Below are 15,920 nucleotides of genomic sequence, written 5' to 3'. Positions count from 1 at the left end.
TGTAACTATTGTCATCTTTAGGGTCCTAATTACAGGAACTAGAAAATATATGAAAATAGAAATTAAAGATGAAATAAAATATAGAGATTGATTATTTTATGACTTTTCTACCTGATTTTCTTTCCCATCTGACTTCGGAGACCAGAAGATCAAAAATGTGCCCATTTTGTATAAATTTTTTTCTTGAGGATTCAGAATTTAAATATATCTCACCATGAGCCCAGAAATATATTTTATACTAAAACTCTGGCTAGTTTCTAGGCTAAGTCAGGTGCTTATTATACAGGGGATATGCTAAATTGGATAGGTGAGCTGCAGTTTTTTTTTGTTTTTTGTTTTTTGCGGTATGCAGGCCTCTCACTGTTGTGGCCTCTCCCGTTGCGGAGCACAGGCTCCAGACGCGCAGGCTCAGCGGCCATGGCTCATGGGCCTAGCCGCTCCGCGGCATGTGGGATCTTCCCCGACTGGGGCACGAACCCGTGTCCCCTGCATCGGCAGGCGGACTCTCAACGACTGCGCCACCAGGGAAGCCCGAGCTGCGTTTTAATTGCCAATTCAGCAGACTTTTTTCCCATCCAAGGAGGGATGTTCCTGAGAGCATGTGACATTGCTCTAAGTTGCTCTGGTTGAGGGTGAGACAGAGGTTTAAGTATCTGTGAGCTAGGATCTGAAGGCCCCTCGAGTCTTCTAAATGAAGGGCTTTCCAAAGGCAAGGAGGTGACAACATCCTCTGCTAGGTCCCCATACATCAATATTGCTTCAGGTGAGTGTTTTCAAATCCCTAAGCAGGTGTTTTCTATATTAAGTCCATACCATATACCTAGTGTTGCCACAGTCACTTGAGAATCAACTAAGACCTGGCCTCTGCTGGTCAGGAGTTTCTGGGCTACTCTGGGAAACAAGGTACAAGGTACTGCAGTAGCAAATGGGTTCGGTCCTGTCTAGGAGAACGGAAGAAGCAGCACTGGAGGCAGCTTCTTGGAAGAGGTAGAACCTGAGATTCTCCTTCCTTGAAGGATGGCCAGGATTTGGCCAGGTGGAGAGGCAGGTAGAAGGCTTTGCAGGGACAAATGGCATGAGCAGAAACCTGCAGCTGGAAAGAACAGAAGTGGAGGGGAGTGCTGGTGGGCCAGGGGCCAAGGACAATGTGACATCCAACCTTGTAGAAGCGTAGGGTGGGGGTAAGGAGGCTACAGCAGACAGGGAGCCCAATTTAAGCAGCCTCATTGAGGCAGACAGACCTGCTCAGATCAATGCGACAGGGAATAGGGCATCATTCTAAGTTCAGAATTTTCTGGGATGGACGGAAGACAGAGAGGCAAGTTGTTCTCGGCTAAGAATACAATTAATTTGTGTAAACTTGGCCCTCAGTTAGAGGGATGTTTCACTTGCAAATAATATTTACCCAACCTTGACATGCCTGGAGATTATTAATGTAGCAGAAATGTTCCCTCTTCCAACCTGTCAGTGTTCAGGCTCAAAGTCAGGACAAAACTTTCCAGGTTTTAATCTGTGTTATCCATTGAGTAAATAAGGGTCTTGGAAGTACGCGGCACTCAATGCAGGCAGAAGCACTGCCTGATGTAACCAAAGGTTTATTGCAAAAGACATAATTTTCCTATGGGCACTCAGCTGGCGTACTGAGCATGTGAGAAATGGCAGGGGCTTCTTGAAGTTTTTTCCTACCTTTGATAATCCTATGGCTTGTTTTCTCATCAGACATATACCTTCAACTACAGAGCTCACTGTCATAGGAGATAGAAGAATTAGGGATAAGTTACATTCTTAACAATATTCTGTGCAAGATGGAGTATGCTTGGGCAGCAGCTGCATGGGTAACCTTGAACTAACAGGGAGAGTAGCTGCTGTTTTTGTTGATGCTTCTGAAGCCCCAGTTGCTTAGTGTCCCTTTAAATCTCTTTAAATATGTGTGTGTGTGTATATATATATCTACATATATATATAGATATAAATATATGTATTTGTTAAGTGCCTCCCGTGTGCCAGGTTGCGGTAGAGTGGTAAACAAGATAACCCCTTCTGTCTTGAGGTTTCTATCCCAATTAGACAAGTAAAGACAAGTCAGCAAGCAAGTAAACAAGATCATTTCAGACAGGTATAAATGAAACAGTGAAGAACACTGAAACCATAGTAAGATCTAGGATGGTCCGCAAAGGGCTCTCTGAGCTCTGAACAGGTGACATTTGAACTGAGACCTGAGGGGTGGGATGGAGCTGGCATGTGAAGACGTGGCAGGACCAAGGCTGGGAGGTGGGAATGAGCCGAGCCTGCTCAGGGAACCAAAGGCGGGCTGTGTGGACAGAGCAGAGCGAGCTAGGGAAGCACCGGGCAAAATGAAGCTGGACGAGGGGCGGAGACCAGGTCAGGGAGGACCTTGCCAGTTATGGTGAGGAGTCCGGATTTTTTTTCTAAGGGCAAAGGGAAGCCATTTGAGGGTTTCAAGCAGAGAAGTGACGTTAGCTGATTTATTTTTAAAAGTCTGAATGCTACGATGAACCGAAGGGAAGAGATGACACGAAACGTGCATTTCCTGCGGGCAAAGCGAGATAAGAGGGCAATCTCCTCTCCCCATTCATCTTCCACGCACCACTTCAAGCTGAGGTTGATATCCCTCCGAGACTGACTATAGGATATTGCTTGCAACGAGACTTTTCTTCTACTCAGTATGTCTAAGACTAGCACGAGCCAAAGCTGAAGGGCAGGATGTGGTTTCAGCACACGGCAACCACCAGCCCTTCCTCCCGTGGCCCAGAACCGGTCCTGTTACTGCACAGCTAGTCACTGTGGATCGGGTCGTGCTGGATCCCCAGGCGGCCCCCACGGTAATGATAGCCTGGAAGTCAGGAGGAGCTGAGAACCCTCTTCTCCAACCCCTAGCCCAGTCTCCCACCCCGCCTCTCCTTAAACACAGCCACAAATTACTGGCACCTGGGCTAAAATTTGCCCAGCAGAAAACAAACAGCCATTTTCAAACAATCCGTTTTCCTCTGCTTTTTCTCGTGTGGCTAGAGGCAAAGAATCCAACTGGCTAAGTCGTCTCGGTAAATAAATTGCTAGATACAGCCCCACTCCCCCTAGGCACACAGCTCTCTTGACACAGAAGTAAAATTAATAAATTCTGTCTTCTTTACCACTAGTTCCACACAATACTGGTTCTGGGTCTGTAGAGTTATTGTGATGTGGAAAGTAGACCTAAATGATTTACCCAAAGCCATTGCCTCATCCTAAATGCGTTATTAACCCTTTCTGGGTATTATTTCTCCCTTAATGTGAAAAGCTGATTACCGGTCCCAGTGTAATACTGATATAAGATTTCCAGACTCCTTCCTAGAACATAACACTGCATGGTATTGCTACTATTTTTAAAGTTTCGACGTAGATGCAAATTTGATTGGCCTTAACAAACTGAAGTCCTTAAACTATCAAAATACATGTTCTCTGTTAGACATATCTGGGTCCAAGTTCTGGCTCCACCACTTGCTACTGCTATATGTCTTCAGGTGAGTTGCTTAACTTCTCTGAGCCACAAAATCCTCTTTTGACTAGTGGAGAACCCACTTCAGTGGGTTGCCTCTGAAGATTAAACAAGATGACACATGTAAAATGCGTAGCATGTAGTAAACACCCATTATTGCTAGCAAAATAAGACTTCATGGTAGATGCAACTATGTAAGCCACAGAATGTATCAACATTAACTTTTATCAACAGACAGGGAGCTACTATATCAGAAACATAATAAAAATGACAGAGAGGAATATGAAAATTTGAAAGCATTTAAGCATTTGGTTGACAATACATAAAATTGAAATACAGGGATTCTAAAGGTCTCTAAACCAGCTGTACTTTACCCTACTATTCACTATGCCTTCCCTGGCAGTACTTCTACCTAGCAATAGTCTCTGTACTATGATAAAAATGAGTGATAATAATTTATTGAGTATATTCTTGCTGTCAGGCACTGTTCTGAGTGCTTTATGAATGCATTTAATCTTCACAGCAACTCTAAAGTAGGTACTGTTATTATGTATGGTTTACAGATGGGGAAACTGAGGCAGGCAGTTTGGCTCTGGATCTCTCACTCTTGAACCCTATCACTCACACACACACACACACACACACAATCAGAAATTGACAAATTATGGCCCAAGGGCCAAATGGGCCCCCCATGCCTGTGTTTGTAAATAAAGTTTTATTGAAACACAGCCACACTTATTCATTTACATACTGTCCAAGGCTGCTTTTGTACTACAGTTGCTGAGTTAATTAGTTGCAACAGAGACCTTATGACCTCCAAAGGTTAAAATATTTACTATCTAGCCTTTTACAGAAAAAGCTTTACAGAAAAGATAACCCTTGATATCCACTTTAAACTTCACTAAAAGAATGTGGTTTGGAAAGGGAAGAAATAATACCTTATAATAACAATGCCTTGTATTTGGTATTTACAGTGGGTTTTTACATATTGATCTCACTTAATTCTCATAACAACCCTGTGAAGTAGGTAGTCTTTTTTTATTTCCACTTCAGAAATGAAGGAACTAGGGTTCTGGGAGGTTAAATGACTTACACCACAGACTAGATGGTAAACTCCGTGCGTCTAGGGATCGTGTGTCTTTATCCGCATCACCTACCACAACACTAGGATAGAACGGGCATGCAGAAAATACTTGCTAAAGTGAATGACAACTGTAAAGGTCACCCAGCTAGAGCATCCAGGTCTCCTCCTATTCTGGGGTTCTCTCTCCTGACCCCAAGGCTGCCGGACAGTGAAAAGAAGGACTTTCTCTTGACACCGGAATAAACAGAAGGTGGTTGATGTGTCATTCTCCTGACAGTTGATCGATTTTTCCTTCTGTATCTTTCTCTTCCTTAGTCAAAGATCATCTCAGTCAGACCAAAGGGCTTTTTTGTTTCTCCTCAAATGCACAGTCACAGCCTTGAGAATTTTTGTGTCCTTGTGATTGGTGCATTTTTAGACAAGATTGAAACTGATGCCCTTGTGAGATGGTAGTCACATGAAATGGGGGTTTTGGATGGATTTCAGGCAGAGCTCTGCCTGCCCTCCTCCCACCCCATGATGAGTCACTACCCTTCCCAGAGCCGACTCAAGACTTTTGTTTTCTTTCATCTTGCTTTGCACTGGTCATGTGAGGCTCAGGGTATTAATAGACCCTGGGCTTGGCCTTCTGAATCTTGTTGTTGGTCAAGGAGATAAATGAACGGTTTGGCCAGTCCCTTTGTGCCATTTTTCACTCCTCTCTTGACTGTCACGCGCTGGTTGGTGACAGAGCTGAACTGGAAAGGCAGAGGACAACCCGTCTGGTCACCGCCTGTGGACGTGGCCTCTGCTGATGTTTTGACTTCTTGCCTCTCTTTGTGGGCATTTGGTCAGTTCCTGATATCCAGCCTTGGATCACCAGGACTAATCTTAAAAACCAGCCTCAGTCTTTCTTTGCCACCTTCCCCCAGCCTGATGACAGCATCTCTCCCTGTGTGTGAGAGAGATACATAAGCCAGGCAGGAAAAGATTTGGGGTCTTTTTTTTTTTTTAACTTAGAGTAAAATTATGTTCAGGAAATTAAAAGTCTGTCCGTGGTTTGACAGGCTCCTAAGGGGCTCCATGGGGACAAAATTTTTAAACAAATGCCTTGGAAGCAGAGGTTCTTTGAATTGCCTGGGGCTTTGATCCAGAAGTTTCAGTTCTTCTCTGCAGCCCAGTTTTTAAAATGTCACTTTGCTAGTTCCCTCAGCCTTGATTCCAGCACCCAGCACAGTGTCATACTTGGTGTTTACTGACCTGAAGTGAAGTTGGGCTGGGGCCTGGCCAGGAGATGAAACTCCCTTGGAAGGTTTCCTAGGAGCAGAGATAGAAGCTTTAACATAAAGAGAGGTCCTGGGTCTCTAAATCTAGTTTACTGGCTCTAAGGCTAGTGAGTTTTACTTAGCCTGGTGGGTTCTGGTGCAATAAATTATTTTCACTTTATATCAACCTCTTTTGTTCGATAACTCTGTGAAAGCATGAAGTGTGTTAAGAAGGATCCCGCTGAGCCCTCTCACTCCTTGTGGCATAGTTGGTAAAGTTTAGTTTCTTGAGCCCCACTTTGCTCATCTGTTAACTGGGTAGAACCACATGATCTCTAAGAGCCCATTCCAGTCTATAAAGTTTCATTTTTTCAATAATAGAATCTTTGTTTTTTTTTTTTAATCTTGCCACATTTATAAAGAATTTTGCTTTTGAAAGGAAGAAAGATTATGCTAAGGGTGCACCAACTTAAATTATTATCTTTATTTCTTTTTGTTTGGTGATAACATGGGTGGTGGGAATGGGACATACTCCTTCAGTAAACCGACCAACCTTTATTTTCTACCTACTTTATGCCAGGCACTGTGCTAAGAGCTTTATGTGCATTCCCTCATTTAACGCTGTCACCAATCTTGGAGACTCTAAGTATTACAAGCAGAGATGAAGAAACTGGGGCACCAAGAAATTCAGGAATTTACTTAGAGTCACAGAGCTAATAAGTGGTCAAAGCAAAACTTGCACATAAGTCTAAGAGCTACAAGGTTCCTAGCCTCTAAGTAGAAATATGAGTATACACTGTACATCCCTGAATGTCTCTTTCTTCCTGTTATTGGCTTCTTTCTACAGAAAGATAAGCGCAGTGAAAGATTCTAATTAACAGACATTTTTATTGAATGCTACATAAGCAGGAGATATCTGGATAAGAATTGCCACTTCCTTGAAAAGTGCCCATCGTTGCTGAACTTGATCTTTTAGGTGCCTTGAGAGCAGTCCCAGCCAGTGGGGAGAAGTTCAAGTAGGGGTAAAAGAATTCCCGCTGGGGGTGATTATGTACAACTCCAACATCACAGGTCATAGGAGGTTTTGCTCCCTCTGGAGAACCTCAGCTTCACTTGCTGAAGTAGGACAAGTAGAATGAATTAGCCCTGGCTGAAGCCAACCTCTTTATATTTAAAAGAAAAAAAGCAATTAAATATTCAGCCTGATGCCTAGGTTTTGAATTACCCCCATTTGTCTTTTACTCAGAGCATCTGCTTTTTATTGCATTGTGGCCCTGCCTGCCATTTATCTCTCCCCGTCAGTCTGTATCTACGTGTCATGTGACTCAAAAGTGAAGATTAGAGGAGAAAAATATCTCTGTAGTCTAAGCCTGGCAACTTCTATTTTTATCCACAGCTGTTGGAACTGATAGCAAAGTCACAGCTCACATCCCTGAGTGGCATTGCCCAAAAGAACTTCATGAACATTTTGGAAAAAGTGGTACTGAAAGGTGAGCTCTCTCTCCCACACTCTCTCGCCCCTTTTTATAGGCCTGGGGCCGGACAGTTGGATTTTCCAATGCAGTGGACATGTCATTGGATTTAAGGGAATGTAAGCAGATGGAAATGAATGACTCCAGATGCATTTCAGGGGTGCTGGATTCCAGTTTAGAAAGGAGGGCCATTCATGCTCATGACAAAGGGTGAGACCATCACCCTCCTGTCCTTGTGTTGGGATCATGCTCTAAGCCTCTCAGGCTTCTTGGTGTAGGCACGTGTCCCAACCTTGGCTACCGAACCTCGATTCCAAATTCCTAGAAAATTGAGCTGTGTACAAGGCAGAATAGATCCATAGACTCTCTGAGCTAGAAAGAACTTTACGTCTCTGGCTCAACTGACTCATTGTGTATATGGGAGAAAGAGTGATTTATCCATAATCACACAAAGAGTCAGCCAGACTGGATGAGAATCCAAGCTCCTGACCCTCAGACCTGTGCTTCTGCCACTGATGATCTAAAAGAGACATCACTGCTGGGCAAAAGAAACTGCTTTCAGATCAGGTGAGCTATTGGTGCTGGTAGGACAATGAAAAGAGAAAGAGTCTTTGTAGAAAATGGGGAGAAGAGAACAAAGAGGGACCTAGAAAATGGAAACTCTACCCAATAACCTCGAGTGCAGAAGCTTGGCCAAGTGTAGAATAAACACCAGTGAGAAAGAAAACCATATCCCCAGTGGGTGTACCCAGGTAACACGAGCAGAGTAGAGAAGAAGAAAGAACCACTTGTGAACTATTGAGTGTTCTAGTCTCATAAACGTTAACTACTTTTTTTCTTCCCCACTCAAGTCCTGGAAGACCAACAAAACATTAGACTAATAAGGGAACTACTCCAGACCCTCTACACGTCCTTATGTACACTGGTCCAAAGAGTCGGCAAGTCTGTGCTGGTCGGGAACATTAACATGTGGGTGTATCGAATGGAGACAATTCTACACTGGCAGCAGCAGCTGAACAACATCCAAATCACCAGGGTAAGCTGGAGCACCCCAGCCTCCTCCTAGCAGGAACGGCTGCAGTTGGTTCCTCTGCTGGGATGCTGGGCAGCCTCGCCAGGACTTTAAATCCTCTCTGGTGATGGAAGAGTCTGGACAGTTCTGATTGGATGCTTTCCATTGGGTGCTGAGGGTGGGCTGGGGGACCTTCCAATAAAGGGAGGGTGGGGAGAAGAACTTGGCAGCGCAGGATCAGAGTATATGAAGGACAACAGCCAATGGAAACGTGCTGGGAAAACTAGAAACTTGACCTTGGGGCCAATGTAGGCTATTTCACTGAAATCTCTAGTGGGATCTGGAGATCTCTGCCCATTTCCTCTTAAAGTACGTGTTTGTTTATAGCTTTAGGATGCTGCCTTGTGTACAAGAGAGCTGCGATGGCAGTGGCTTGGAGAACTGGCACCAGCCTTTTAAAACTCTAGTTCCAATTATTAATAGTTATGATACAGGAAGGCTTTGAGTAAAGGCTGTAAGCATACAGGTAGGAAAAGACATGAGCAATTCTCACTCAAAGCAAACAAACAAACCAAAAAAACCACACATTACCAGCTAAACTACTACCAGTAGTTTCTTTCGGCTTTTAAAACGTAAGTTGGCCCCCAGCTCTTGGCCTCTTAAGAGTGAGCAAGAGGACTAAGGCACACAAAAAATGTGAGAAAGACGCTGGTGTAATCTCTCAAGGCTCCCTAATGGACAGACACACTTAGGCAGCTCACGTAGCACTTGGCTGACTTATCTAATCACTGACCATGGCTGTTTTAAGTGGTTCCGGGACCCAGGCTGATAAAGTTTGGGTCTGCCCCGTCTCTCGAGAAAGAAACATGAAAAAACTTCTTTGACCTCTTTTAAATATTTCACTATATGAAGTTTGCAAAATGCAGTGTCCTTGACTTTACTGTTAATAACCTCTCTGTGCCTTAGTTGTTTTTTTTCTTAACTCTGAAATGGAATAATTGGAAGTCTCAGAGTTCTGTGACTTCCTTAGAATCACTTAGGCTACAGTACACACACACACACACACACACACACACACACACACACACACACCAGTGATACCCAACCAGCGATATAAATGACCCATTAGTCCCATAAGTCCCAAGGGCATCTTCCCTCCAGCAACTAGGAACACACATTTAGATGGTCACACTTGCCCAGAACTTGCTTCTGTTCTGTCTGTCCACCTCACAGGAGCGCCCCCCTTGGCCACATCTGCCCACATACCTTGCACTTGCATGGGCTTACTTCCCCAAAGCCCCCCTCTATTGATCTACAGACTCTCTTGGGAGGTAGCCATTGTAGTTGCTAAAACTCTTCATGGAGTGAGGGTAAAGGGGGATCAGAGAAGCCCAGTGACTCTCCCCAAGTGACACAGCAATCGGGGCCAGAGCTGAGGCCAGAACCCTGGGCTTCTTATTCCTAAAACGGCAAAGCTTTTAACATCAGTGGTTTCCAAACTTTTTTTCAATCTAGCTTTCTTCCAACTCTTTATTCAATGACCCAGCCTTTTGCAAACCTTTTAAATCCAATGAAATCCTATGCAGGACAGATCAAACGCTGAAGTTCATCTCACCCTCCCCTCTGCTCACAGCACCCCAGCCAGGCCAAGTGATTCTCTGCACACTCTAAGCTTGGGCCTGCCTCGGAGTTTTTAAGCCACCTCCCTCCCTGACCATCCAATCTACTGAAGCCACTATCATCTTACCTTCTTCAGAGCCGCTATTATGATCTGAAATCATCTCATATGTATATTCACTTTCCTGTCTCCTCCACTGGCTTATAAACTCCACAAAGAAAGGACATCACCATCTTGTTCCCTGCTCTATTCCTTGTCCCTGGACCAGAGCAGATGGCAGTCAATAAGTTTTAGTTGAATGAATAAATGATTGAAGGGAACACTCCTCCCACCACCTACCTTAGAACTTGTTCAATGTTCAGAGGAATACAGTTGGAAAATATTGCCCTGTATTTACAGATGAGCATGAAAATTTACCAATTGCAGGCCTAGCGGGACTAGTGATTCGAATTCTCTGTGCCTCCATTTCCTCATTTGGAAAATGGGGGCAGTCATGCCTATCTCAATGCCCTGGTGTGAGATTTAATCAGGTAATATATAGAAAGCACTTAGAACAGTGCCTGACACATAGTAAGTATTGTAAATGCGTCAGCTGTTATTATTATGAAGGGCTCACTCTGTGGCAGACACTCAGATTCTAAGTCCTCTAATGTATTCATTAACTCGTCTAGTGACTAATTGTAAGTAGGAGTCATCATAATAGCTAATATTTACTGGCCACTGTGCTCAGTACTTCCAGGCATCGTCTCATGAGAAAAATCCCACTGAGTGGTTAAGAACAATCTGGCCGGGCCCTCCCCACCAATAAGATGTGGGTTGAACCCAGGCCTGTCTGCAGAGGCTATACTTTTACCCATGACACTCTACTACCTCATGCCCTCCTTCCCCACCCTCCTTGGCTCTGAGCTGCGATATTTTGAGAGCAGTGCTGGAAGGAAAGATTGAGAGAGAGAGAGAAGGAACTTAATTACTTCAGTCTGGACTGTATTTTAAAACTTACTTTTTAACAGTTTGGACCAAAGAGAAGTATGTTATTACGTGAAAATGTTAAGGTGACATTTACAGTAATTGCTTTCTATTTGCCAAAGTTCTATCAGTTTTTCCCAGCAGATAATCTTGTTTTCCTTCAAAAATTTCCTAATTCTATGGAGCCAATTTTTATTGGCAAAAATAATTTATATAATAAAGAATGAAGGGGGAAAAAAACTAAGAGAACTGGCTTGTAGGGGAAAAAAATCAAAGAGAATCATAGTGTCCTGTGCGCAAGGCAGAAGAGAGTTTGGAAGCATGGGGGGTGGGCAGGATGAATATAAAAAGATTTTCAGCAAAACACTTGATGGGGGGGAGCAAGAGTAACTTCTTTTTCTTTTATATGTTTATATTCAAATAGAAGAAGGCATGCAAGCAGTTAATCATTTATCAGGAGTAAGGACTCAGCATGGGGTCTGGGCAAGGATTTTGGAAAAGTTCAGGTTTGAAAATTTGAGAGTGAATTCTGCCAAGTGGACTTTAATAGGAGTTCATGTAATAATTGGCCTGGGAGTTTTAACCAAAAAAGTAGATGCTTTGAAGTGCTGGAAACAAAAAGAAAATCTCATGGCAGTTTTATTGGCTTGTACGATCAAGAGCAGATGATAAATGACAAATAGGTCTAGGACCTTCTGCAGTCCGGCAAAGTCCTGAATTTTGCAAACAATTGAAAGTTCAGCCCAGCAGCCTGAACAATATAAATTGTCAAGTCACAGACGCTTCTCACGAATTAGGAGGCTGAAGCTACTCCAAGCCTGAGATTGTTGGAGCTGGAAGGGATCTTCAGAGACTTCTACTAAGCCAATTCATTTTGGACACAGGGAAACTGAGACCCAGATTTCCCAAGGGCACTTGGGATCCAGATCTGCTGCTTGTCCATCCCGTGTCCCTCCCATGCCACCTCCCATTCTTCTCCATCGTCCAACTTCCCAGGCCGCCCTGCGGAGATGCGGAAGGGAATTGCTAAGACTGTGTGTCCCCCTGGAATCCTGTGTGTTCCAACCTTGATGTGCCTCCTACAGACTTTAGTTCCCTAAAATTTCAAGGAGGGAACTCAGTACTCATTCCCAGGATATTTTCCCCTCAGCTAAGGAAGGGTTTCTTCATCCTGTTTTGTTTTTTGTTTTTTTGTGTGACCTCCAGAGGTGATAGAACACTGAGCTAAAAATGTCAGTAGTTCAAATTCAAGAGCTCACCCAGGACTAGCATGGGAAGGACACAGAACCATGGTCTCGAGCGATTTGAGCTGACTTCTTATCCAGATGGCAGCAGCCAGTTGCTGTTCAAGAAATAGCAACAAATACTACTGAGGACCTTCTGTACAGATTGTTCCCATAGCACTTGGCGCTTACATCCTTGATGGCATTTAACCTTTGTTCTCTAATGACTTGCTTATATTTCTGGGTCTCTTGCCCATTGCAGCAGCTCCAGTGCCAGGCATAATAGGTACTCAGGAGAGGGGTTTTGTGCTGGGCTAGTCTGCAAGGGATACAAGCTTAGACCTTGCCTTCGAGGATCTGGGTCTGGGTGGAATAACAGGAGCTCATCAGAATTTAAACATTAAAGGGCTTAAATATAAATTCAAGGATATATAGAAGCAACTTCTGCAGAAGCTCATGATTAACTGCCAGTGTGTTCTCCACAGACCAATAGTTATCAAAATGTTCCGTGCAGCCCTAGGTTTGAATAGAGATGCCTCAATGGATGATGGATCTTAGGCTGAAAGGTTCTTGACCAGCCATTCCCAAAGCGTGCATACACGTGTGTACACACACACACACACACACACACAGACACACACAGACCCCAGTATAGAGTCTTTCTGTTGTTGCTGTTTGTACCTATTGAATTATTTGACTTTCATCATTCCACAAATATTTATTGAGTGCCTACTATATGCTAGCACACTTCTAGACTCTTCTAGACATAGCAACGAAAAAACACAAAAATTTCTGCCTCCGTGGAGCTTAGATCCTAGCAGGAGTGTTCCATTCAAACTTCCTTCTGCAGATGGGTTACGTGACATGACAATAAGGAAGTTGTTGCAAAAGGCACCTGAAAGAGATCCTAGGAATCCTAGGAAGATGCAGTGGCTAAGGCCTGAGGGAGTCACCAAAGCAGAAAAGGCCTTTCAGAGGAAGTGCGTTTGAACTGGATGTGAAGAAGAGTCACATGTGGACAAGCAGAGGCCCAGGCAGAGTGAGGGCCTTGTGGGCAGCGTGTTTGGGGCCTGGTGAGAAGACCTACTTGGGGAGATCAGTGGTCCCAAGGAGGTGGGCAGTGAGACCCGAGGCTGGAGGTGCTCTGTCCAGGGTAGTGAGTCCTTTGGGAAGGCAGCGAATATTGTAATTGAGTGAAGCACAGGAATCCAACGTGGGCTATTAGGGGAAATCTTTCAGAGCAAAAGTGTAAATAGATGAAGGGGATTCAGAGGTACAGACCTCCAGGTATAAAATAAATGAGCCATTGGGGCTATAATATACAATATAAAGAATATGGTCAATAAAACTGTAATCACTTTATATGGGGACACATGGTTACTAGACTTATCGCGGTGATCATTTCATAATGCACGCAAAAAAAAGCCTTGTGCAACTTAGGAAAATCCCTCTGGCACCATCTGCTGGAGCCGCTCCAGGCTGTTCTTTGCGGGTCTCGGTCATGAGTCTTGTGTCTGTACTTAAGAGTAGAGAGAACTGCTGCTTTGATCTCTGATCAATAAACCACCTTGAGGCTGGAGGATGAGGGGATAGCTGCATCCTTGGTGTCCCCTGGTGCATAGCTACTCTCTGCCCTGCAACTTAACATAACCCTTCTCCCCACAGCCTGCCTTCAAAGGCCTCACCTTCACTGACCTGCCTTTGTGCTTACAACTGAACATCATGCAAAGGCTGAGCGACGGGCGAGACCTGGTCAGCCTGGGCCAGGCAGCCCCTGAGCTGCACGTGCTCAGCGAGGACCGGCTCTTATGGAAGAAGCTCTGCCAGTACCACTTCTCCGAGCGGCAGGTCGGTGCAGCCCCGTGGCCGTTCTTCCTTCTCTTCCGCTCTGCCCGCCACCCTCAAGCTGCCTTTGGCATCCTTCTCAGACCCACTCTCCAGGGCTCCCTGGTTTGACTAGAAAACAGTTCAAGGAGTTTCTAAATAATATCTGTGAGATTTTGTTTATGTGTTTCAATAGGAAAAAAAAACCCACCTTATATTCTTAACCTAGTCCCATGTTACAACTTGCTCCAAAAAAATTCATAAATTGGCACCAGTCCTTCTTTTCTAACAAAATAACTTACATTTTTATGAGATTTTACAGCTAAAGGACTTTTCCTGATATTATTTCATTTTGTGTTAATGACCCAGGGAAGGGTAGATATCATTATGCCCACTTCAAACGGATGGAGGGACTAAGGCCACAAGTGGCTAGGTGACATATCCAAATTAGCTCTCTAGGTGGGGAAACTGGCCTTGGACTTGAATTGGGGCCTTCTGACACCAGCTCTAGGCCTCTTTCCCCTCCGCACACTGCCTCAGATTTTTTTTCCAACTTCTTTACATAGAAGTGTGAGCTCAACTAGTTCTGTTCACGAAACCACTAATATTTTGATATAAAATAGAGCCATTGTGCCAAGCAGTCACTGCATCTCCCTGGAAATAATCACTCAAGTCTACAGCAAAGAAAAGATTGAAGTGGTTTATTGAGATCACCTAAACTTTCAAGACCATCCAAATGCAATTTAGTACAGGTCACCAGTCAGGCGTCATCAGCCACCTGTTTCTTTTAAAGACTGGTTAAAAGCTATTGTTTCCTTCACTAAGTAGAGCTCAGAAGCTACTTCTTTATATCTTTGCTACTTTTTCCCTAGCTGTTGCCAGGGTATAGATGAAAAAGGTGGAAAGGAGGCAGGAGCAGAACTTTTCAGAACTACTTTTATTTGTTTGATATTTAGATCCGCAAGCGATTAATTTTGTCAGATAAAGGACAGCTGGATTGGAAGAAGATGTATTTTAAACTTGTGCGCTGTTACCCACGGAAAGAGCAGTATGGAGACACCCTTCAGCTTTGCAGACACTGCCATATTCTTTCCTGGAAGGTATATGTCTTGGAGGTCGTTGCCACACATCCCCAGCCCAGCCCCTAAGAGCAAATGGCACTAGCACTGTGTCGCCAAATGCTTTCCTGCTCTTCACTGTTGTAGCCCCCAGTTGAAGGTGAAGGTAAAACTGATGCAGCCCCTGGGGAGAGAAACCTTCAAAGACCTTCGTTTCCTTCAACCCCCCTGTGTTTATTACTTTCTGCAAGCCCCCCCCAAACTCCCCCATCGCTCTGTGCACAGGTGTGCGCACACACACACACACACACACACGCAGCTCTTTAGTTTTTCCATAACACAGGGCATTCCTGACAGAGGAATGTTGTTTTGAGGTCAGGCAATGCCTTACTTAGGGTGCTACAAGCCAATGAGATGCTGCCAAGAATGCCCACCTAACCATGATGTTCCTTTCTAGGGCACCGATCACCCGTGCACAGCCAATAACCCAGAGAGCTGCTCCGTTTCACTTTCACCCCAGGACTTTATCAACTTGTTCAAGTTCTGAATCCCAGCACATGACAACACTTCAGAAGGGTTCCCCTGCTGATTGGATGGTTGGAAATACAGAGTTTGGACGCTTCATTTGTAAATAGTGTACATTTTAGACATTGGCTCAAAACTTCTGAGATAAGCCATTGAGAGGACGTTGGAGGGGAGAGATGCAGTTGCTGGCTGGGAGTTTAAGCATATGGACTTCTCATTAGAATTGGTATGGAAAAGCAGAAATACTGTAAATAAACTATTTTTCCTAATGATTTGCCAGCAAGACTATAAGGCAGGAATTCTATTTCATCGGTGAAAATGGAATTCTCTTGGCGTTCACTGAGACTCCTTTATAGTTCCCTGGAGATGTGGGAGAAAGCGGCAAAACTCAAATACAA

At 44.2% G+C, this 15,920-nt stretch overlaps 1 protein-coding gene across 2 annotated transcripts in view; it reads left to right on the top strand.

Annotated features, from left to right (window-relative positions):
• FBXO32 (F-box protein 32) overlaps window positions 1-15,582 on the top strand; it is a gene marked incomplete at its 5' end in the record, with an annotated part of 28,264 nt that extends 12,682 nt beyond the window's left edge. Inside the window, 5 exons of one of the 2 annotated variants that reach the window (XM_079722591.1) lie at window positions 7,221-7,314; window positions 8,148-8,332; window positions 13,781-13,963; window positions 14,896-15,039; window positions 15,455-15,582. In XM_079722591.1, coding sequence (XP_079578717.1) covers window positions 7,221-7,314; window positions 8,148-8,332; window positions 13,781-13,963; window positions 14,896-15,039; window positions 15,455-15,544 — 696 coding nt within the window. In that variant the 3' untranslated portion in view covers window positions 15,545-15,582. The remainder of the gene's footprint in view (window positions 1-7,220; window positions 7,315-8,147; window positions 8,333-13,780; window positions 13,964-14,895; window positions 15,040-15,454) is intronic. The other variant, XM_079722592.1, reaches the window with a different exon arrangement.
• Window positions 15,583-15,920: the final 338 nt, after the last annotated feature.

This window comes from Hyperoodon ampullatus (assembly GCF_949752795.1).
Source record: "Hyperoodon ampullatus genome assembly, chromosome: 17".
NCBI lineage: Eukaryota > Metazoa > Chordata > Mammalia > Artiodactyla > Ziphiidae > Hyperoodon > Hyperoodon ampullatus.
This window is presented reverse-complemented; position numbering and strand designations above follow the sequence as displayed.